Here is a 22785-nt window from a genome sequence, read left to right on the forward strand (position 1 = left end):
TATTGCGCTGCAAAGTTCGATGCTTGTCGAACTTCCGAACTTGACTGACCAAAAAATGCGATGAATTTCGAACTTCCGAACTTATTTACCAAGAAAATTCGAAACGTTTCGAACTTTCGAAACCTGAAAAGTCAGAATTTCGACGAACTTCGAAGTTTTAGGGTAAAAGTTCGACGTTCGTCGAACTTCGAAAGACAGGCGGAAGGTTTCATTTGAATTCAAGTAGTAAGGTACATTCGTAATTTTTTTTTCTCGAACTTTTACACGCGGTGCTGCGTTCCTTACGAAAGACAATTGCGTTTGTTTCAATGTCCTGGCATGCTTAGTTTTAAAGAAATAAATTCCCGAAGGGGCGAGGAAGGACGACCGGTTTTTGACGATTATCGTTTGTGCCAGATTTGAAGCGCGCTGTAGCCGAAGCTATTTATGGTAGAGGTGTTATACTTTCTTAAGAATGATCTATGTATAGCCTAGGTAAGTGCCGTCTTAAGATGTGATTATTGTTATTCAACGTGAGTTTCGAAGAAATGTCCAAACATGTATCTACATGCAATTATGCCCTAAACATGATATTTATTTTCGTCTAAGTTGTTTGAGGTATCGCATTTAAATTAACACCACAGACAGTACATATCATTGCCATCTGCAGAATACAAAATAATGTATTTATTGTTTTTTCCACGTTAAGGAATAAATTAACTCATGGGAGAAGATTTCTAATGGTGTTCAAGTTCAGCACGTCATTAAAAGAAAACATTTTTTTTTCGCTTCACGTTCCTGGGACGTGTTTCTTTTAGCCTGTACGCATTTTGGTAAAAGAAACTTCTTTCGAAGTTCTGAACCTCTCTCTAAATATGCAAGAATACAATACTTCCGGGAAATTCTTTATAGTTTTTTTTTTCTCCAGCTTTTTATTTCCGCATTTATTCTTTTTTTTTCACTATTGGCACAGGTATTTAGGTTGAAAAGACATAGCTTTGAACTTCCGAACCACTAAGCATGTGACGAGTAGTGCCTTCTGACAACGAGTTTCTAACAATGACCATCTACGCAATCTTTTATGCAGTGAAGAGCGACAGTAGCTATACATATGCATAAATAATTTCAGATTAAAACGAGCTCGACCACGCCCTCTTTCCCCGTATTGTTTTCTTTAACAGTCCGAAATATCTGCAAGGGGGGGGGGGGAAACTGAAGCCCCCCGCTACCCTCTATCCCCCCGTTTTTCCTCTTCCGACGCCACTTGTATGGTAGAACGCTCCTCGACCTCGAGTTGTGTCGGCTTTTTGCGAGGCGATTCCTCCGTCCCAGAAAATAAATCTCCAGGACAATTACAAACTTAATTTAATATATGCCAGCGTCACTCGGGCGGCATTCGATCGGATTACTACTAGCGTGCGAGGGGTGACGAGGTAGTTTGCCAGGTCGCTTCAAGGTTTTTCTGAGCCTCAACCTTCTGCTCGCCCCTGGCCGTTTCGAACTGGATGACTCTCGTAAAACAGGGTGTTCGTGTGACCACTACTGCGTGATGCAGGTTAAAGACCCCTCCCCCCCCCCCTTTGGGCTGGCGGTCACAATTACTGATCTATGGTCACACGTCACTCTGCACTGGCAAATATTGCAGCACATCCGGGACCCTCGTCGTCTTATTTAATTGCCTGACCAACTTCGCAGAATCTAGATATCACACCCTAACTTTTCTAAACTTGAGTTTGTGAAAACCAGTGAGACGTGAAAACGTTATTTGAAACAAACTGTGGACGAACTTGAAAATCGGACTTCGAACTTTGAAAAACTTGGACTAGAAAAAAATTCAAAATCTTCGAAGTTTTTTTTTTTTTTTTTCAAATTTAGCGTTAAAAGAGAATCGAAACCTTCGAACTTTTTGAACTTTATGCGGAAAGAAATTCGAAATATTCGAATTGTTCGAACTTCATGTCCATAAAAATTCGAAGCGTTCGAAGTTTTCGAATTTTATTTCCAAAAAATTTCGAAATCTTCGAATTTATCGAACCTGAAGTAAAAAAATATTCGAAATATTCGAATCCGAAATTTTAAAAACCGTGAAAGCTTCGAACTTTTCGAATTCGAAACTCCACTGTGATCGAAAGTTGCGAATTTTTTTAATTCGAACCTCAGTCGGCACGAAAATATCGAAATTTTTCGAAATCGAACCTCAGTTCGCTTTGCAAATATCGAAACCTTTTGAAATCGAACCTGGGGTGGTTCGCGACATCCCTAGTTTGCACGAATCCCAGCATCCGCCGTGCGCGTGAGGCGACGGAGTGGACGTGTGCAGTGAAGCTCAATTAGCTGTCAAGGGTGACACCCAGCAGCTGGTTATGCTCTTCTTTCGTTCCAATGGAGTTCCATTAACAGTTAAAATTACTGGTGGATTCTGTGCTTTCTTTTTTGTGGTGAAGTGAATTGGAGGCAGATTTTGATGCACTCAGGGGTAAATTGTTTCTGATCTTCCAGACTTGGATGTGATCAAGGCCTTGTTGCAGTTGATTATAGTCTTTTTGAGATTGAATCGGTTGAAGGAGGGTGAGATCATCGGCATACACGATAATGAATATAACAAAAAGATAACGCGCTGTGGAGTCATTGCACTTAATAAAATAACCGGGGAAATGCCATCAGGTCCAAAGGCTTTGGTTGCGTCAGTTCCGCGCAGCAACTTCATGATACCGTTCACGTCAACTGAAATGCTGGGCATTACGCTTTGCTCTGTATGGTAAGCCACTGGAGATACCAGATGCGTAGACTCTTGACAAACGGACTTAAAATACGAATCAAAACATTCAACCTTCGCACTATCAGACCGCCATCAACTGTCAACGCAGGAATAGAAGTGTCTTCCTTTCTGTTCGCGTTAACAAGCTTCCCGAATTCCTCAGGGTTTCTTTTTAGATTTTCGTTAAACTTGTCAAAAAAACACTTTTTTAGTTTGTTTAGTTTAATTTGCAATTCGAGAAGCTTATTGATTTCTTTGTACTTTCGCTCAGTTTGAACTGACCAACTTTTGGAAAGCTTTTTGTAAGCACCTCTCGTTTTACCTATAAGTCTGCAAATGTCTACATTAAACCAAGGTTTATTTTGTTTAAGCGTATTGATTTGTTTCGATGGAACACACATATCCACAAGCTCTAGTACTTTATTTCTAAATGCATGCCATTTAGTTTTGACGTCACTATTTTTTGATTGACGACTGAACGTATAAAAATAGGATTCAAGATCTCATCGATCACGTCGTAGTTACCTTTGTCTTACAGAAATAATTTCCGTGAACAGTCCGCTTGCTTTCGCGTTCCGGGTTCCGAATACAACACCACGAAAATTGCATAGAATCAAATCCAAGACAGCATTCGCTCGTGTCGGGTTTTTAACCATATTGTACAAATCCAAATACACAAATTATGTCAGCAAACATTGAGTAAGCGCGGGGCTCATTTCTAGCAAGAACTTCATCAGACCAATTGAATCCTGACTGATTGAAGTCTCCTCCCAAAAATACGCTATCTGGAATAGTAGTCAACAAGTCGCCTAGTTTGTCTATAGAGTACGACTCTCTCTCTGGGGGGCGATAAAATGTCCCAAAAACTAAAGTTGTCCCCTTACGTAAAACTACACGACACCATTCAGACTCGGCGTTGTTTCCTGAAAAAAAAAATAGTTCACTGCTACTCCAGTCCGTAGCAAACACACGCCACCTCTGTATTCATTTCTGTCTGCGGTATTCGGTAAAACCAGGGGGGAAAAATTTGGAATTACCAACCGAGTCATGTAGCCATGTCTGTGTCCCATAATAACTTTTAGTTTGATTGTCTCGACTAGAGATAAGAAATCGTCCACTTTATCTTATATGCTACGAAAGTTCACAAGTAATGCTGAGGCATTTACGTCTGATAAAGCGGCATTTGTAAAGATATTTCTCGCACTGCGTCAATCCTGCTGCATCGGTGCAGCCTTTTTACCAACGAGTACAGACATGTTCTGCTCAAAATTCAAGGCGTACGTGTTTCGGTTGATTACAAGCTTGTCGCAGGTAAGATGTGCTTTCTTGTTCTTATCTTTTCTTTTTTCTTTGGAATATAGACACGTAGCTTGCGGTTTTTTTCTCTGACGAGTGCCCTGAAATTCTCGGAAACGCTGTAAGCAGACTTTATGAATTTAAAGGCGTTGAGCATAATGGTTGTCTCGTCATTTCAATTTTGAAAGCTTGCTATAATCGGCAGGCAGCTATGTTCCTTGAAAGTACCTGAACGGTGGGCCCTCTGTGTTCAGGTGACATCAACACCTAGATTACATTTACAAATGCGCCTAACAAGTGTTTCCGACTCCTCCCATGACTACCACATTTTGTCATCAGGAGTGCCAAAAAATACACCAAGTTAGTTCTGCGGCTCCGATTTTTAAGGTCGTCTAGTCTTGCTTCCAGCTTTATTTTATTTTCTCCAACATCTGAGATCCGTTGTTCAGATTGCTCGTTCTTTGCAATTAAATTCTATATTTTGTTGTGAATTTCCGTTTGTTCGCTTTCAATATTCTTTAACTTGGTGAGGACACTTTTTTGACCGTTTTGCAGTTCAGTGAACATAGATTGTAGGAGTTCTATTTATTCCTTGGTTGCAGGATCAGGATTAGTTTTTACGTCGCCACTCAGCGACAGCAACAAGAGCACAAACAGCACTTCGTTCTTGTAGTATCGTTTGCGTCTATTACCCACTATGGCATAAAATGGCTTATTCCGGGTGCTCGCAATCAAGAAAAGGTGGTTGGGTGTAACTGGCAGGAAACTACCAACAGAACGAAAAGGGCATATCACAGAAAAAAAAACATTGGAAATCATAATTGCTATTGATATTAATATGAACTCGTCGGTGGGTTTACAAAGCGAACTCAGGTTTATTCTAACTTCAACGAAACAAAGATACATATTCCAAACACTCAACCTGTTCCCTGTTTTCTTTTTATCACCGATCAAACGAAATAATAGTCGGCAAAACCGGCAAACCCTGCTCGCATGGTTTCGAAAGCTCGCCTTCATTGTTAAATATAGCTTTCCATTTAACAGTTTGACCTCGGGAAAGCTTTTTGGGGCCAACAATAAAAAAAAAAAAATTCTCTTTAAAATAGAAGATTGGATGTTTTTCGATGTTCATGCAGCGACCATGCTAGTTATCTGGAGCAGGTACTACTGCGGAGAAGCCAACAGCTAATTTTGGAGGATTAACGACCTTCATATACATATATAGTATCCAGGGCGCACGTGCCTGAATGCTGTGTCCCGTGGGATAATTGAAAACCTGTCAGTGTAATATAAGCAGAAACACTGCATCACGTTTAGGCGGAGTTAGCTAGAGATAGCTACAGCTAGTCAAAGCAAAATGTTCCCTTTTACTGCCGCCATACTGTTCAGCATCGTATCAACGGGCATCGCTTCAACGCAGACACCAAATATTACGTCTTGTTCGGGCAAGTATTGCAGTCGCTCTTTTTACCCCTTAGGCTTTGTATAGTGCGCAAAGATTGATGTCGCGATGCTAAATAATATTTGCATGTCACCCAACAAAAATTCAAATAAATTTGGGGGGGGGGGGGGGGGGTTGCGTTCCAAACTAGCGAAGGGCATTTAGCAAGCCCCAGTGGAGGGCTGAGGATTAAGTTGGACATCCTGGAGATCTTTTGACATGCAACCGAAATCTAGGTTGCATGGCGAATTCTGCGCGGTAAGCCACCGTCAGATTGCGGGCACGACGGCCGAAATTCGAACGCGCCACCTGGGGACCTGTAGGCCGGCGCTTTGCTCCGAGCTACCGATGCGGCATCAACAAAAGTGGACCTTTAATCATTGTTTCAACATAAGTCTGAGCGTTGTCAAGGGCTGGGAAACATGCAGACACGAACACGCACACCAGATGCGCAATGTCTGAGCACATTCACTGTGCTTGATTCGTTTATTGGACCATAACACGCATTGTACAAAGATATTACGAAAGCCGTGACACTGCACTTTCTGTGCTTCTTGATCGATTCTCTCGGGTCGTAGTGTCGACTACGCTTGCACTTATGGTGAAACTAAGTATAGTGAACTTTTAGCAATAAAGATATATAAAAGGAATATTTTCAACTCGTATGGCAAGATCATGCACACGTTCATTCTCAAAAATAACAATTCAGAAGTTTTTTTTTTTTTCCACTGCAACAATGTCATTTAATGTTTACCTCACGGCAGCCACTAATGCAGCCGAAAGAACAGATCTGAATCGTAACTCTCAAATGCCAGTAGGTCTGTGTTGCGTGGGGGGAGGGGGCGTTATTTTCATTTCCTTGTTACCGGGTCAATTTCTCAATCCTTCATTTGAAGCTTGACTGTATAGCGTGAGCTTGACTACAGACAGTTTGCTTCTGTGTTTCCTTTTTTATGATACTATGCTTTAATTCTCACATATCATGAATATTTTCAGCGGCGGTGCTATTATTGCCTTTTCATTGGGAGGGAAGATATTTGCAGAGGTAGAGTTTAGTTGCCCCCCCCCCCCCCCCGGCACCTCACCCCACCCCTCAAAAGAGGGGTGGTTTCTTGTGTTAAAATATTATTACATCTTATGGCATACAACTTTACGACAAATATTATCTTGACGAGTGCATTCTACATTGTCATGTTACAGCGACACACGTCGTGGTCATCGATGACGTCACCATCACCGACGCGGAGGTCGGAAAAACGATGGTAATTAGCTATGTGGGTCAATTAACTCGAGACCTCAACGATTCCCCGTCGCTCAAATTCACCCTGACTAAAAACAATGGAGGTGGAAAAATCCCTTGCCTTTACGACTTGGGATCCTGGTGAGATGCATTCAGCACACTTTGGGACTCGCGTCGGATCTCAGTGAAATTTGCTTGAGTATTTGAAATTTTACCTCAGCATCAATGTCATTAAAACGACTTCCACATTAAACTCTAGTTCGATCACAGCTTGAATATGCACCATCAATCTAGCACCCCGGCCACACGATACTGGGGACTGACCTGTAAACTCAGCAAAATCGCGGCGCAATTTTTATATGTCGTAACTATCACTGCATCGCTAGGGTCTTGTCTATAAAAGCCACTTTATTCCTTCTCACTCCTTTTCTTTCGTCGTAAAATATTTCGTTCGCGAATTTTCTACAAAATTCGAAATTCTAACGTTCCACAAAAATCTTAATTATTCCTTACCCCCTCATACATTCTTGCACGAGTGGACCATAATAATAAAGTCGACATATATAATTGTCAAATGTCAGAATAGACCACTCCTTTATACTAAAAACTTCATCTGATCTGAACAGCCTACCAATACCTCCGGTAAACATAAAATGAATTCAACTATTTAAAAAAAAAAGCGTTCACTCAACACCTTTGATAACACGGTGGACTCATTCTTTTCTAAGAAAATTCCTTACTTTATTTTTATTCTCGCTGTGGTAGTTGTTAAGTGTGATTGTGCAAACCCTCCCCTTCTGTAATGCCCTATGGGTCATAAGGGTATTGAAATAAAATAAATATATAAAATAAACAATAAAACGCTTTTTAACTAATCCCCAAATCCCAGAATATTGCCCGTCCGTCTGTTCGTGAATTTCCGCCACAATTAGCGGGGAAATTGACGTCATGTGACCTGACATCACGAGACCTATATACAACAATTTAAGTTCCTTGTTAAAGGTAGCGGCACAAAAAAAGAAAACACGTTATGTTACCTATGCCCCCAAGTCTATTTTCCCGCTGAATATTAATGTAAATTTTATAAGATATATAAGGCCTTCACTCCCTGAAACGATTTTTTAATGTCTTCTTAACAAGGTAAATCGATGGCTCCTTCAATACTGCATGTCAAGCATTATAGGACTTAAAGATAATGGTAGCTCCCAATGTTTTTGAAGAACGTTGTCGTCAGCACGCAGAGGCCCTTTTCTCGTAGCAACGAAAGCCCAAACTACGGCTTGTGTCGGGAAGGGGAGTTGCGCCACCTCTTCTGCCTCCAATGCGACTGAGACGAGTTGCGGAGGAGGAAGAGGAGGTGCATCTTTCGCCGCTTAGCGTCGTCTTTATGTGAAAAAGAACCGCTATGCCTAGAATTGCATAAGATACTCTAAAGGGCCTGGTAGGGAAGATCTCCATGGAGAATTACGTTGTTTTCCTGGTTTATTTTGTTTATTTAGGCTGAAACATGCTACCTACGAAATTCATAAAATAACATTTTGTTAAAAGACCTGCGACTTGGGGAGAAATCTTGAAAAACCAAAAGTAGAAGAGACGGGAAAGAAGTCATTCAGACGACGTCTCAAAATCAGCTAATAAGTTTATTCAGTAAACTTTTAATATACACATTGAAACCAAGGTCATCAGCAACCCACAGAACAAACAGAAAGCAAAAAACATCACGTCACAGGTATTTTAACTGAATGGTAAACTTACACCAACTCGGCTGCGCCCTCGCTGTGTTTTCGTAAATTACGTTAGGGTTAAATAGGTAGAACGAAGAACAGGCCATAAAAAAGATAGGTCATGAGACTCATAATGGGAGTTTGTGCTATTTTTCTCATCACGCAAACCTCCTTAATCCTCTTGAATTTTTTACCTCCATGTCTTGCATGACCCACTTCAATTGAAAAGAAGTGCAAATTGGGACAACTTAATCGCTCGTGTAAAAGAGGAGTGTATTACATTCTACGTTGTTAAAAGAAAAAAAGCAAAAAAAAAAAAAAAGCGAACTGATCGGCGAAATTTAGGCAAATACCTGCTTCAACAGGTTTATCAATTTCCTTATGTGGAGTGAAATAATGAATGCTCATATAGATAACCGCGCGAACCTAACCAGAGCTGCAAGGATTTAGAGTCGTGCCTGCCTTAGGCAATCGAGATATTCGATGTCTATATTTTTCGCGTGGAACATTTCTCTCCAGAGATATCTTGCACACTAATTTCTACATAGATGTTGGCCTTCTGTCGTGCTTTGGCGGCGAGTGCACGCTCGAAGCCCCCGAAACGCCGAAGTGCTATCGAAACGAGAAAGCTGCCGCTGAAGGTCATGCGGCAGCTAAGAGCTGCCGCATGACCTCTCTGCCTTTCCCATCCCGACAGCGACTATCGGGAAACCTTCTGTTCAGTCCTCTTAAGCTGGAAAGAAGTACCGCGTGTCCCCAAAATATATAGTGGTTTTTGGAGTGCAGCTCTTAGGCGCCCATTTCCGCCTTCAGCGGCGTCGGCGTGGCCGTCGGCGTAACCGCGCGGTGCATTATGGCAAGATTCCCATGACGCACCGCGCGGGAGGGAGGAGGAGGAAGGAGGGGAGAAGGATAAGGGGGAGAAGAATGAGAGGAGGAGGAGGGAGAAGACGAGGGAAGAGGAGAAAGGGGTAAGGAAGAGGGACGAGGAGATGAGGAGGAAGAAGAGAGGGAGGAGGCGAGGAGAAAGGGGTAAGGAAGAGGGACGAGGAGATGAGGAGGAAGAAGAGAGGGAGGAGGCGAGGAGCACGGGACGGGTAGATGAGGAGAAGGCACGGATGAGGAGGAGGAGCATACCGTCCCCTCCGTAACTTCCCCTCCTCCTCCTCAAGAGCTGCGATCTAATTCCGCATTACAGGGAGTTGTATTTCTTTTTTATTTCTTTTTTTACCGGAAAAAAAATGTATGTATTGGTGAACGCAAATTCTCCGCCCGGATGCAGCGCAAGCGTTTTGAACCAGATGCCAAAGTTTGAGCACTAATTGTCATCTTACTTAAAAGTTGTGAGTGATTTCTTGAAAATTTCAATGGGAAAATAGGGCTAATTTTCGGCCGTTTTCGGGAACTGGCGCCAAAAAGCTACATGTATTCGAAAGCTCTGTCGGACGCCATATTCCCATTGAAAATTTTATAAAATCATTTAGGAAGTACCCGATGCGTAGTTGTCTTTTCCAGTAAAATAAAATCACTGCACTTTTTTCTTCGCTCTTTTTAGGGGGGACATTTTTTTATGACTTGCCGTCATAGCGTGACTCGCTTATATTAAAATGTTCTTCGTCCTCCTACAGCCAGTACGACCTTTGCGGTGGCACTTCGGATACAGAAAGGAAGATAGGAGAGCCCTGGAACAACACGTGTCCAATCCCAGCCGGGAGCTACGACACCAGCGTTTCTCTTGACATACCGTATCTTGCCGTATTTTTTATAGGCGTGAGTCTCTTTACTTTTGCGTGGTCAAACGGTATCCCACAATAACAAATAACCGCAATAAACTTCGAGAGAAGTAACACAGAATGTAATGTGTCTCGCTTCGCGATGATCAGGGTAGAGAATAAAAATCAAAATACTGAAATCGGGATTGAAATTTTAATTTATATCATGAATTAAATCAGATACATTTCACTATGATGATTTCAATCAAATGTTTCTCGCAAATATAATACCGAAAAAATGTATTTACCGCTTGACTATCATTTGGTGCTCTTATGTGCATTTGTTTCGTCATAATATCATCGAGCAAGGAAGATTTGTATGAGGTTAAGCAAGATCGAAAAGCAGTGCTCCTCTGAGCGAGTCGGAGCGTTGTGGATCCTTTTCTTCCTGCCGCTTACGTATGACAGGTTTTACATAAATAAAAAAGGAGCTAATCAAAATCAAAGTAATTTTTCATACGCTTTGTTATCACCAACAGTGGTGTATAATGTATAAAAATACATATAGTGATGAAGAGTCGCTATATTATCAATACAGCGAGTCCGCCACCCATCGCGTGAAGCGGCATCTAGAGGCTGCAATTCAAAACTGTGTATTTCATAATGTACGGTTAAGCGCCATCTAGAAGCAGTGTTTCAAGAACCTGCGTATTCCATTCAATACACTGTAGTTACCACAGCAGCCGTCCCAAAAAAAAACGGTGGCGCGTGGACTGACAGGAGGCGGACGTTGGGGAGAGAGTGGGCGTGCTGCTCGTCCGAACTGTCTATGGGCAGTGCCGCAAGTGAGTTGATCTAGATTTGGGAGAGAGAGGGCATATTGCTCGGGAAAGCAGCGTCTATGGGCAGTTCCGCAACTAAGTTGATTTCTTTACGCTGTCTCAGCCTATAAGGTCCTCCCTATTCAATTTTTGTCGCCTGAGTACAACGCAGCCCATAGAAAACTACATGCCAGCTTTGCTGATCGCCGAGATTTAGAGGGAGAGAACTGTTGTTTCACATCTGAACACATTTGAAGAAACCACTTGTGTATCCATCTTTCATGGCCAGTACCTTTCTTGTTAGTTTTGATGTTCTTTTCTTTTTTTCACTTTTTTTCTAGTTACATTTTTTATCTTCTTGATTTTCTGGTATACCCACGTAAATTATGCAGTCCTACAACGCATTAGGAAGGCCAATCAGAGATTTATTCTTAATTCAGATTTCCAAGTGGTGAAGAACTTTAAGCGTTCTTGAACGCTAGGCAAAATACTTCATCTAATTTGAAAAATCAATTTGTAATAGTACTTCATTTCACTGGTGAGGTATGCAAGATATATGCCATCATCGACGACGGATCCTAGAAAAGTAAAGGTTTGCCCCAGGGTAATCTTCATGGTAATACCTGGGAAAAGGCACATGTATTTTGGGTAGTGTATGGATATAAGGACACTACTAAAATATAGTGTAGCATAAGGCTATGCTTGCTTGGTAAAACATGTTCATATATTAAAATACATCTGCTGTTGATTTTTATTTTCTTCAGGATGGCGACCTCCACGTCAAAATGGAGATAATCAACGGCGGTACTGCTGTGGAATGCATTGAAATGAACGTGCAAGTGAAGATATGAACGCCACTAAAATTGCTCGTCCTCGTCAGTGCGCCCTTTGAAGTATATTTGCTGCAATGACGGGAGACTGGGCACCTAAATAATAAATAAAGAAATCTTTACAAACTGGTGTATTAAATTTCGGATCACTATACCACGCGAGGACAAGGCCTGCGGCATTCCTCCATTTGCGTGACGGCCAATATTGAGTGATTTCTTTAACCTGCAACAGACTATATGGTAGTCTAATTAAGAGCTCTCAGCCCTCGGTTTTAGGCCGGATACATCTGCCAGACGTAGCCAAAGATGAACTGAATGTTTGACATGCACTTCACTTTATACGAAGATCCGTTTTCGACGCATACTTTTATGTAAGGCGCCGTCTCATGTTGATCTGCATAAAACTATAGAGTAAAGCACCGCACACTGCTTCGCTGGTTTCCTTCTCTATATACATTTATTGTTTTCTTCTTGCACTGTCTGGGGCATTGTTGACTCTGTGCGATTTCTTCGTACTCAGTACAATATGAACTCAAGGCTGTACTCCATTAAAATACACAAGTAAGTTTATACAGTCCTTCGAAATATATCGGGTACCGGAACATCTGGCCAGAGAGATTAATTCCGGCAATGTTAATGTTCTTTTTATTCTTATTTTTTTTTAAGGGAAAGGGGGGGGGGGGGGGGGGGGCATGTGCCCTTCGTGGCGCCTTTACGAATTGAGGATAATGCTTTTTTCTTTTTTTTTTTGGGGGGGGGGGGGTACTTAGGCGAAGTCAGTATTTTGACTTTCAACTTAAACTAATATTTTGTTTTAAAGCCCCCGGCATCCGGATGTACCACTGTTTTATAAAGACCAAGCGCAATACTTTGCCCCATAAAAGTTTCCACTAGTGCATTTTAGTTGAGTGGATAGTACTGCATGCACCAGCTCCCTTGATGAGTATTTAAGGTTCCTTGTTGTGATGTACAAGTTAATTTGGGATGGTACAGGATATATTTATTTCACTGTTTTGGCTACAATTGGCTGGTGTTATAAAAAGCGTACGTCTTTCCTTTCCAGTGACCGCGCCCAGTATGTGGCTGCCAGGCTACACTACTATTGGCGCCGTGAGCGATCGAAAGCGTCGCTGTGATCGGCCCACCACAATTGGCCGAATGCTGGCTATGACGTCAGAAAAGGATGTCTCATCGACAGAAATAAGAGAAATGCAAGAACTTCATTTTTGACGGTGTTGGCAGTGTTGCTTTGAGAGCGCTATGGTTTCAGGCTTCCACCGTTCTCGTTACAAACACCATCGAACTTGTTGTTCACAAGGTAATTACGTCACGAAAGGTAACCGAACGAGGGCGCCACCGAAACATCTTGCCGCTAATATAGCTCCTTCGGAGCAGAGCAGCGTAAAGTCCCTTGATGTGCTTGCGCCTGCCTTTCAAGTAGCGTCAAATCAGCCAGTGCACGAGGCCCGTGTCTAATGGCCCTTGTTAGCAAATGGCGGCGCAGCACTGAAATGAGCAGCCCTTGGAAGCGAACGGCGGCGCAGCACCCGCTCCTGGCACGTGTCTTGCGCGTTTCCACATCAATGGTTGTCGGTAGCGTGCCTCAATGCCCTTCTCTTTAGGGTGATGCCATCGTTTGTAGTACCCGATGCCGACAGCACGCGCTCACAGGGAAAATACAAAGAAATCGCAGGAAACAAAATGTCGCCGTAACACAGTCAGCGCCACGAGCGCGTGCAGGGACACGCTCTTTCACGCGCTTCAGAACAAAAAATAAAAATAAGCGTTCGAAACAAAATGGCCAGATGTCATCACCCCAAGCAAAGCGCACATGAAGGCACCCTAGTTGTCGGTACTTCTAAGCCTGAGTTTTATCAAGGGACTTTAGAGTAGCGCAATCTAGAACGCCCTCTCTCGTCGACTAGCTGCGAACGCCCGGAAGTTCCAACCCTAATCACAAATGCAAGGAGAACGTGAGAAAGTGGTTTTTCCTTCAATATTTTGGGGATGTACGGAACAAGAATAGCTTTTGACATAATAAAGGAACACTTTACAATACATTGCGCTAAGTTGTGTACCACGTAACAACACAATTTTTCTTTTAATTATCTACTACGCGGCGCAGTGGAGGACGATCGCTGGGATGCAGATAGAAAAGAAGCAGCAACACATGTTCACCGGCCGCTCCGGCATCTCATGCCTCTCTAGCTCCCGCTGCTCCTGCTCGGTCACCAAATATTATAAATATTATTTTTAATTAACCAAACTACGTTTGCGCGAAGGTATCAAAGTCTGCAACCCGGCTTGAAAGTGTACAATTGACTGGCATCGCCCTACCTTACACAACCTCGATGATCCTGTAGGAACGAAGCCGTCGCGGTGGATCTGGTTGAGCAAACTTCTACGACGCTTGCGATTTGCTTTTCCTTGTTGGATTCTGAAAGCTGTTTACCTTTTTCAGCTGGGTTGCTGCACCCAAAGGCACAGCAACCTGTTATGTTTGGGAAGCTGCGCTATGCAAAATAGACCCAAGTTGTGAATCCCTTCTTAGCCAACAAGTTTTCTAGACTCGATTCTCTGATCTCGATGCTGCTCGATGCGCATCGACGGTCTCTCACGCTTCTCCGCTGCGTAAACAAATCGTTTGATTTGAACGCCGTTGCTTTGGAAATTGCTTGTTAAAAAGTTTCACACGCATTCAATATTATGAAAAGTTTGATAAAGTGTTTAGTGCTTTACCAACATCACGACAGACTAGTTTCGAAAAGTGTGAACTCGGCGTTAATTTCTTAATCAGCCGTGTTGCGTCAATCTTCTTGTGTTCTCCCATAGGGCGGGCGCCGCTTGGAACCGTGAGTATCACGTGACTCGTGCCGAGCTGCTCTGTCGACCATGCTCTCGGCAAAACACGCGGATTCAAGGATTGCCTTACCCTGCTCCGAAGGAGAGCGTTCTGTAGACCCCTTTCGAAGGCAAGCGCCACCTGTTGCACTCAACAGCAACTAGGTCTGTCGCCATCACGCTGGGGTCCTGCTAGAACCACCTGCATCTTACTGCCTACAGTGGTGCTGCTTACACGCCGAGTCCCAGTATGCGCGCTGCATCAATATGCCATCCCACTGATGCGTAGGTTTGTGTACGCAGGATGGATACATTGACGAATACGGAAAAAAGGTACGTATCAAGCAAGCTTCAAAGTGTTCCAAAAAACCGTGTCCTCGCGCGCGTCTCAACGCGGTCTGTGTTTCTGCTGCTGAGGCCGATTTCTAGTCATAACTTTGTGATTTCTGCTGCTGTTTACAAAGACACCATAACACAGTCTTTCAACCAAGATCAAACATTTGTTTCCGACTTAATTTTGTTGAAATTAAAAAGGTAAATAATTTTCGGCTTTTACAAATTACAGACAAATTACAGACACGGGTGGTGCTGCTGATGCTCCGTAAGTAACAAGTTAGTGTCTAAAAGTAATTGAGGCGGGTTTGGCCCCTGTAGCATCGGTTTCCACAACCTCGAAACTGTTTTCGTCAGAGTGGGGTTTATCCAAGGAGGAGTGAGCATTGGTAGGAAACCAGAGACACTAGTATGTTTCAAAAAACTTTTACATCAAAAATAGATTCAACACAAAGAAATGATACAACACAAAAAGAAAACAAATTACACCCCCCTCCCCCCCCCCCCCCAAAAAAAAAAGAACAACAACAATAACAAAAATCATTGTGGTACATTATGTCTACAAATAGTTGTAATTCGCTATGTGTCGAGGAGATTTTTCAGACCACTTGCACAGTTGCGTAAGCTGTACCATTCTTTGCCCATCTCAAGTATCGATCAAGCGCCTATTCGAAATTCGGAGACAATCGCAAGAAAGTGGGGATGGAAGCTTGTCAGGTCACGTATTTTATCTCTATTCATACTACGAATATCTTTTCGACGTTACATTTAGGGTTGGGCGCTTAGTGTTGAATACGCGGATGCTATTTTATAGTAACTTTTTTCAGATTTTTTTTTTCTGGTTTGGAGTGAGCTCAACCCATCTAAATTAAAAGTGAGGCAACTACCGGCTGCACTCCAAGTGTGGCAGCATTTCATTGAAGTATAAGTCTTCCAGCTTTTCGCTTACACTCTGCCATACTTCGGCATTGGATCTTACCCTTCCAATTAGGATGAAACACTTTCCGTAAGCAAAGCTGTCTGCCCACTGCAGCCCAGAAAGCGCCATTTGTCCGAGAACCTTGTAATAATAAGGGTGACTGTCATTCAGCTTTGTGCAATATTTGTTCGGCTTTAAGCAATGTTCACTTACTTCGGAGCGTAAGTCCGCGTGCGTGAGTTCTTCAACAGTTTTGTTAAAAGGGAAGAGGGACACTTAAACTCCACAATCCCATGAGGGGGTCCCCGGCAGGGTCGTGCACAACCCTGTTCGATTACGTCCCAAGCCATTGGGTTTCCGGAACGACGAAGAGCCCACATGAATTGACTGTGACCTGGCGACCTAGTCTTCGAAACTCATCATCGTAACACCTTGGAGGAAGCGGCTGGTTGACAATGTCATGTCTGCAAAGTAAGCAGAAAGTTACGTTGGCACCAAGGTTTACACGGTGGTACAGTGTCCGTAAAACATAGGTTCATGGTTTCAGCATAGTGCACGTTGCAGACGCTCCTGTGATATAGTCGCGAGGATTCGAGCACACGACGCCTTAAGCAACCGTACGGAAGGGCTCTATGCCAGTCTGTATCTGTGACGATTCACAATTCTTAAATTTTTAAATAAAAGGTTGCCGTTTTCGTGACATCTCTGCGTTGAATTGCAACGCTTTCAAGCTCATTTTCTAAAAAGCTTGAAAGCACGCTTTAAGCCTGAGGAGTGCGTTCGTCTCGGCGGAAGCCATGGCGTCGACGTTTTCTCAGTGATATTTGCTTGACGGCTCTGTGCCTCCTGGTCTCCTTCAATCTATTTTCTCGCAGCTGTTGAAAGAAATTTTTTTCTCACTAGTATGTACAATGACGTTTCTCTTGTTCATGCGAGCACTGTTATGTAGCGCAGCGCCGCACACTCGCTTTCGATACATGGGGCTTGCCGGCACAGACGCTTCCGTCCAAAGTAAGGTACTACTAGTGTGATTCGGCAGTTGCTGGCGAATATCCGCGCGGCACAGTGCGGACACACTGTAAGTAGTCAACAGACAAAAGGGCGAAACAGCGCACAACGAACGGGGACAGAGTGAAATGTACGCAGGACAAGCGCTGCCTCTGAAGTGAACATTTAATAAACACAAAAATCTACAACAGTCACGTTGGCCATAGGATAGTCAATCAGCAGTCTAGAAGGGCAATCCTTCTGCTGTGTAAATGTAGCGACGTCTAACTGACGATTATTATATGTTGAGTTAAGAGTCAGCGCTTGTCCTGTGAACACTTTCTTCACTTTGACCCTGTTTTTAGCTTGGTTTGGCCCTTTTATCGGTACGTACCAAATGGCCTCCGCCCCCATCGCCCCCCCCCCCTTTCCCTACCCTAAATAATCAAGTCCTAACGAATATCTTCACAAAGGAACTTGACACATCGCGACTTCTTCTTGAAGGAGAAGACAGGTGTCAAAGGCTGGAAATGTTGTGCCGTGCAGTGTCATATGTAACGTATACAGCGCCTACACTTCCGTCGGTTTTGTGCTGCCCTCGTTAGTGTAAGACAGCAGTCCGCACGAACTCGGGGTCGTGCTAAAAGGAAGTGCGGTATCAGTCGCATCATGTTTGTACAATGCAGGGTATGCATTCGGGGGAGTTACCAGCCTTGGCTTCTCCCGTTCGGGCAATTTTCTGAATCAAGCTTATCCCGAGTTAAAAAGCACGCTAACATATTACGAACACTAGTTCGGCATTTGTGTTATTTCGAAATGTGGCTGATGTCACGCGCGGGGAGTGCACAAACATTTTATTTAGTCGACCTTCAAAGTCCTTCAGCGAAAACACGTCTGCGATGCGAAAGGTACCAAAACGTTTACTTGACCACACAGGCGAAATGGAGGGAATGAAAATATGAAGGATGACAAAGCAAATTAAGAGGACTCAAAGTGAGATATCAAAGGAATTAAAGTGAATTAAGGGTGTTTTAAGAGAAGTAAGACTAATCAACGGGAATTAAGAAATAAAGCGAATTAAGAGGAATAAAAGCGAATTAAGAGAAATCAAAGTGAAGTAAAACGAATTAAAGTGAGTTAAAGAAATTAAAGAGAACTAAGAGTAATCAAAGCTAATTAAGGATGACAACAAAGCTAATTAAGAGGAAAAAAGTGAATTAAGAGGAATTAAAATGAATTAAGAGGAATTAAGAGCACATTGAAAAGGATGACCCGGCACATTGAGAAGGATGACTCAGCACATTAGGAAGAATGACTCAGCACATTAAGAGGAGTAGCTGTCTTTAATGCATCGGCGAATGGGCTTTCACTTCAAGTCGTCTTAGGGATAGCATAAGAGACCCTGTGAATTTTATTAGGAAAGGTAATGAAATTCATTTCCGAAATATTGCCCGCGGGGAATGAATCTTATATTTACCGTGTTCAAATAAAAACTTTGCCTGTCAGAAAAAGCAGCAAATATTATAAGGAGACAAACCAGAGAGAAGTTCTCCTGCTTACGTGTCTGTGCCCAGAAGTCACAAACCGGAAACCTTTTCAAACCATGATTCCTCTCTTACAGAGCATCTTGTATTAGGGGGGATATACGCTGATTGCGTATTTATAGGAAAAACAGATATGGCTTGGCTTGTGGCTGATCGTATATTTGACTCGGCATCAGAATAAATAATTGGGCTAATTAGTATCATGCTGCAAACGGAACAGCGCCAAAAAGAGCGAAAATTAAATTAAAGGCGCACCGGAAGCCCTTTGTTTGCGCTCGTTATTTTTTTGGCGCTTTCCCAATCACTGCGAGTATTTATTGACTTCATGCTGTTTTAGGTCAAATTTTCCAACCAAAAAAGAAACACTTCTATAAATAAACAGTTCGGGAATTCTGGTTAACTCAGAGATCGTTGAGCTGACTTTAATGTATCAGAGCCTCGCCTTCCGTCACTTCGGTGGCTCCCTCGCAGCTGTCTTGAAGGCCTATGCGTCGCTCCTACAGTTCCTTACAATAGACCACTGCATCTCGGGACTTTGACACTGCATTGAGATTTGCGGGTTTGATACACTACCGGAGCTGCGACCAAACGCGTCAAGCAAACCGAAGCATCCGAAGCGTGGCTTAATCTTACCGACTACGCCACAGACGATAGCCAAAAAAGCGCCGCCTATGCTTGCGCACGTCGCCAATCAGGTCATCACCCTGAAAACGAATTGAGTAAAGAATTAGGAAGAACTTGGTACATGCTCTTCTGTTAATTTGACGTCACCTCAACGTTAATAGACTTTTGAACACCTCACCTCACAGCAGGGGCCTTCGAGAGCGTCTAGTCCCTTCTCACTCCACTTGGCCTTTCGAAAAGCATCACCGAAATGGGAAGCCGTCAAACGCAGCTTGCGCTCTCTGCATTATGTTGGGCTCCACGACTGCTGCCTCGTGTCCCTTTCCAGGATATACAGGAAAAAATAACACTAACGAGAAGGACAAGAACACTTTCATGTGTTATGTTTTAAAGCGATATCTTTACGGGTGACACTTAGCAGGGATTTTGGTGTCAGCGTTTGTTCTTTTCTGTCGTCGCAATGGAGATGGAAAAACCCTTCTTGTGTTTCCATCTCCAGTGCCTGTAGAGTGTAGACCTGTAGACTTACCAGTCTACAAGTATGTAGACTTACCATCTACAAGTAAACATTGGAGGAGCAGTTTTCATGCCACTGTTCGACTGTATTAACAAAGGTAGTATTATAACCGCTGTAGAAATACGTGGTCCTCTTTGCAGTATCACCCGCTTTAAATATTTCAAAGAAAAGTGACACAATTCGAGAGCGTCGATGGCATGAATGGATTGGCGTCGACTTCTCAATAGCATGACCTCTTTCCCGCCTTGTATCGACGGCCCCCAGAGGTGCAAAAGTCTTCACCGAGCCTTCTTTCCTCGCTGCTCCTTCACCCCCTCACGCGCCTAACCAAGCCTAACAAATTGTGAAAGATATGTTGCGACGAAGTAAAGGAATAAAGAGAGAGCGATGCGCATTTTTTTTTCTTTTTTTCTTCTGGTTCACGCGTGCTCTATGCTCCGGGTGTTGTTTCTTTACTGTTTTTCTCTCTCTTTCTTTCTCGTTCTCTGGCTGACCACCTTGTTTACGGTTTACTACAATTAATACATTTTTACGGCACAGTCGCAGTATTTATATCGCGTGTAATAGGCCGTAAATCCTAAGGTTACTTTTTACAGTGTATGCATAATACCCGTTTGAAAGAACAGGACTATAGATTAACTAATCGTGAAATCAAGAAACTAATACAACTTTATTGCAATGAAGAAGCTCGTAAAACCGATTCTACCGAAATGAACAAGATACAGGGTCAGATATATTTCCAAATACATAGAGGCTTTCTTATTTTATTTTTTGATTCCCGAGGGCAAACTACAAATGTCACGGAAACTTTGCCTGTAATGCAATGATTAATACCGCTGGGGAGCAATACAGAAAAGATGTATGACTCTATTGCGTTGGCCATTAAGGATACGTATTCAAAAACATCCGCAGAAGCGCGGATCGTCGCTACAGATGCTGTGGGTTTTGGGCACCGCGTATTCACAGAAGTGCGGATTTAGAACAAATGTACTGCATGCGCTCCCGTCTGTCGCTTGAGTCGTGACAAGGGATGGCCCGGACGTTCGACATGCACGATTAGATGCTGAGATATATTTATTTTCAACGCGCAGTTCACAAGGGTACTCTCACGTTCATCTGCATACGACTAATGTGGGGCATCGCACAACACTTGGCTGGTTCTTTTTCTATATATACTTATCTGTTTTTGCACTCAATAATAATAATAATATTAATAATAATTTTATTTTTGTGTACTCTTAATAGAAATCATTGAGATCGTCAAACCAGTGAGTCTTGTATGTCACAATAGTAAGTGTTATTACAATAAGTCATCGTACTTGCGCCGAAAAAAAAAAAGAGCAATCTGAAATACGTGATCTACAGGGTACGGACGTAAGGACCTACACATTTGGCAAGCCTTACCAAATTTTAATGATGAATGTGCATACCCGAAATTGGGCACGCGAACGTAGTTTCGCAAGAGGTTGTGTGTGTATTTTTTTTTTAGAGCTGAAGTTAGAGGCGGTAAAATATTAAAAATAAAGCAAAACCGGTTGCCGTGCATTTTGTATGCCCTATACTGGATGTTCGTCGTCTACACACTTGTTTGTGAGCTTGTTTCCAGGTGGTCATTATATAAAAATATTTCCTTAAAAGTAATAATTATCTTGATTATCTTGCTTACCTCCAGCCTCTACAATTGGTTCTTAGCGGTTTCGCGTTCAGCAAGCCACCGAGGAGCAAGGTTATGAACCAGGGTGCAGACTACAAACAGGTTGATATATGAGGGAAATACACGGTTTCTGATCCTGCTTTGTTTTTAATATTTCACCACCTGCGAGTTGAATTTTTTTTTTAAAGGGTCATAAAACGTCTTGCAAAACTACGTTTGCGCCCCCACTTTTAGAAAGTACGTATGGAATTCGAATTTTGCAAGGTGTGCAAAATGTTTGTCTTTTTGTGACTTCACCCCGTATTTAGTTTAATAAACACGTAAAAAAGCTTCTCGTGAGTGTTACGGAGATATAACAAAACACTATGTTATAGAGGTATGCTATTAACAATAATATAACGCCACAACACAACGTGAACGTACATCTGTTCGTTCATACAAAACGAACAAAATGAAACGCATGTGACTCAAACGTGCATGCAAAAATAAAAAAAAAACATTTCCCAAAGAATGTTCTTGTATTCGGACAAACTGTGTAACTAAGTAGATATACAACAATCATAATCGAAAACAGGAATCTCATGCACGTGGATAATAGGCAATTTAATGTGTTTTCAGTGTGAGGTTTGTACAAGACAAGCCTTTACGCAAACAAAGTTCCTGTTGCTCCCATAAAAGTCCTAATAAAAAATAGAAAATAAACAGCATGATTATTCATCATAGATAGAAAACCTTCAAATGTCATTTTGTAAGCACCATATTTTTTTTTAATTATCATTCACCGGTTTTGAGGATACCAGGTTCAGAAATTCACCCGGTACATCGTTAAATGTGCCAGGAATATGACCTGGGACATCCTTCACTCTGCGCGGTTTTCTCCCTCTCAATGCCCTGTTTCGTCCTGGCAGTATACGCTGTCAATTGCGCTCGTGTTTTTCATAAAGTCATTTGCAGTTAATCAGGCGTTTTTACTTCCGGCCATGCGCACTCATATGTTTTCTTATTTTCATCTAGTCCACAAGTGGCGGGTTCAGAATACGAGACTATTGTAGTTTTATTTATTTTTCTTACATGAAGGAAGTCTGGACTTTTTTAATTCACTAAATTAAAAGTTATCGCTTTCAAAAATTTTAAGATCCCAGACGGCAAAATGCACCGGCTGTTCTGGTTTCATTTTTACCACGTGGAATACTTTGCCTGCTAGAAGCTTCCTTTAATGCGTTACACCAGAGATCCATCAGCTCCCTGACGACAAGTCGAGGCTCCTGTCCGTGGTGTTTACCTTGAAAAGGTGTCAGTGTAATAAATCGCCCTTAATTTCTATTCAGACACAATTGTATTATTATCGCTAATGATTTAAACTGGGCACGGCCACAGGATCTAAACTAGGGTCAATATACACAATGAAGCAGGCTGAGGCTCGCGGCGAAAGCGAGCGAACTTCCTAATAAACAATGTCTGCCGGATGATTAAGCCTTGCTGATTTTACATCCCTATAAATATTAAAAATCAAAATTTGCATTTACATTAATATGAACTCATCGGTGCGTTCACAAAAGATAACC

General features: G+C 42.5%; 1 protein-coding gene and 1 pseudogene across 1 annotated transcript; one reads left to right on the plus strand and one right to left on the minus strand.

Annotated features, from left to right (window-relative positions):
* The first annotated feature begins 5390 nt into the window (after positions 1–5390).
* LOC8036341 lies at positions 5391–11822 on the plus strand. Its single transcript, XM_040212858.3, has 4 exons — positions 5391–5478; positions 6675–6855; positions 10067–10208; positions 11736–11822. Exons 1-4 carry the CDS (start codon positions 5391–5393, stop codon positions 11820–11822), a joined length of 498 nt encoding a protein of 165 aa, XP_040068792.1.
* Positions 11823–15858: 4036 nt separating this feature from the next.
* Positions 15859–19605, minus strand: LOC120841851 (annotated as a pseudogene).
* Positions 19606–22785: the final 3180 nt, after the last annotated feature.

The sequence above is a fragment of the Ixodes scapularis genome, unplaced genomic scaffold (genome assembly GCF_016920785.2).
Source record: "Ixodes scapularis isolate PalLabHiFi unplaced genomic scaffold, ASM1692078v2 PGA_scaffold4__175_contigs__length_147842914, whole genome shotgun sequence".
Taxonomy (NCBI): Eukaryota; Metazoa; Arthropoda; class Arachnida; order Ixodida; family Ixodidae; genus Ixodes; species Ixodes scapularis.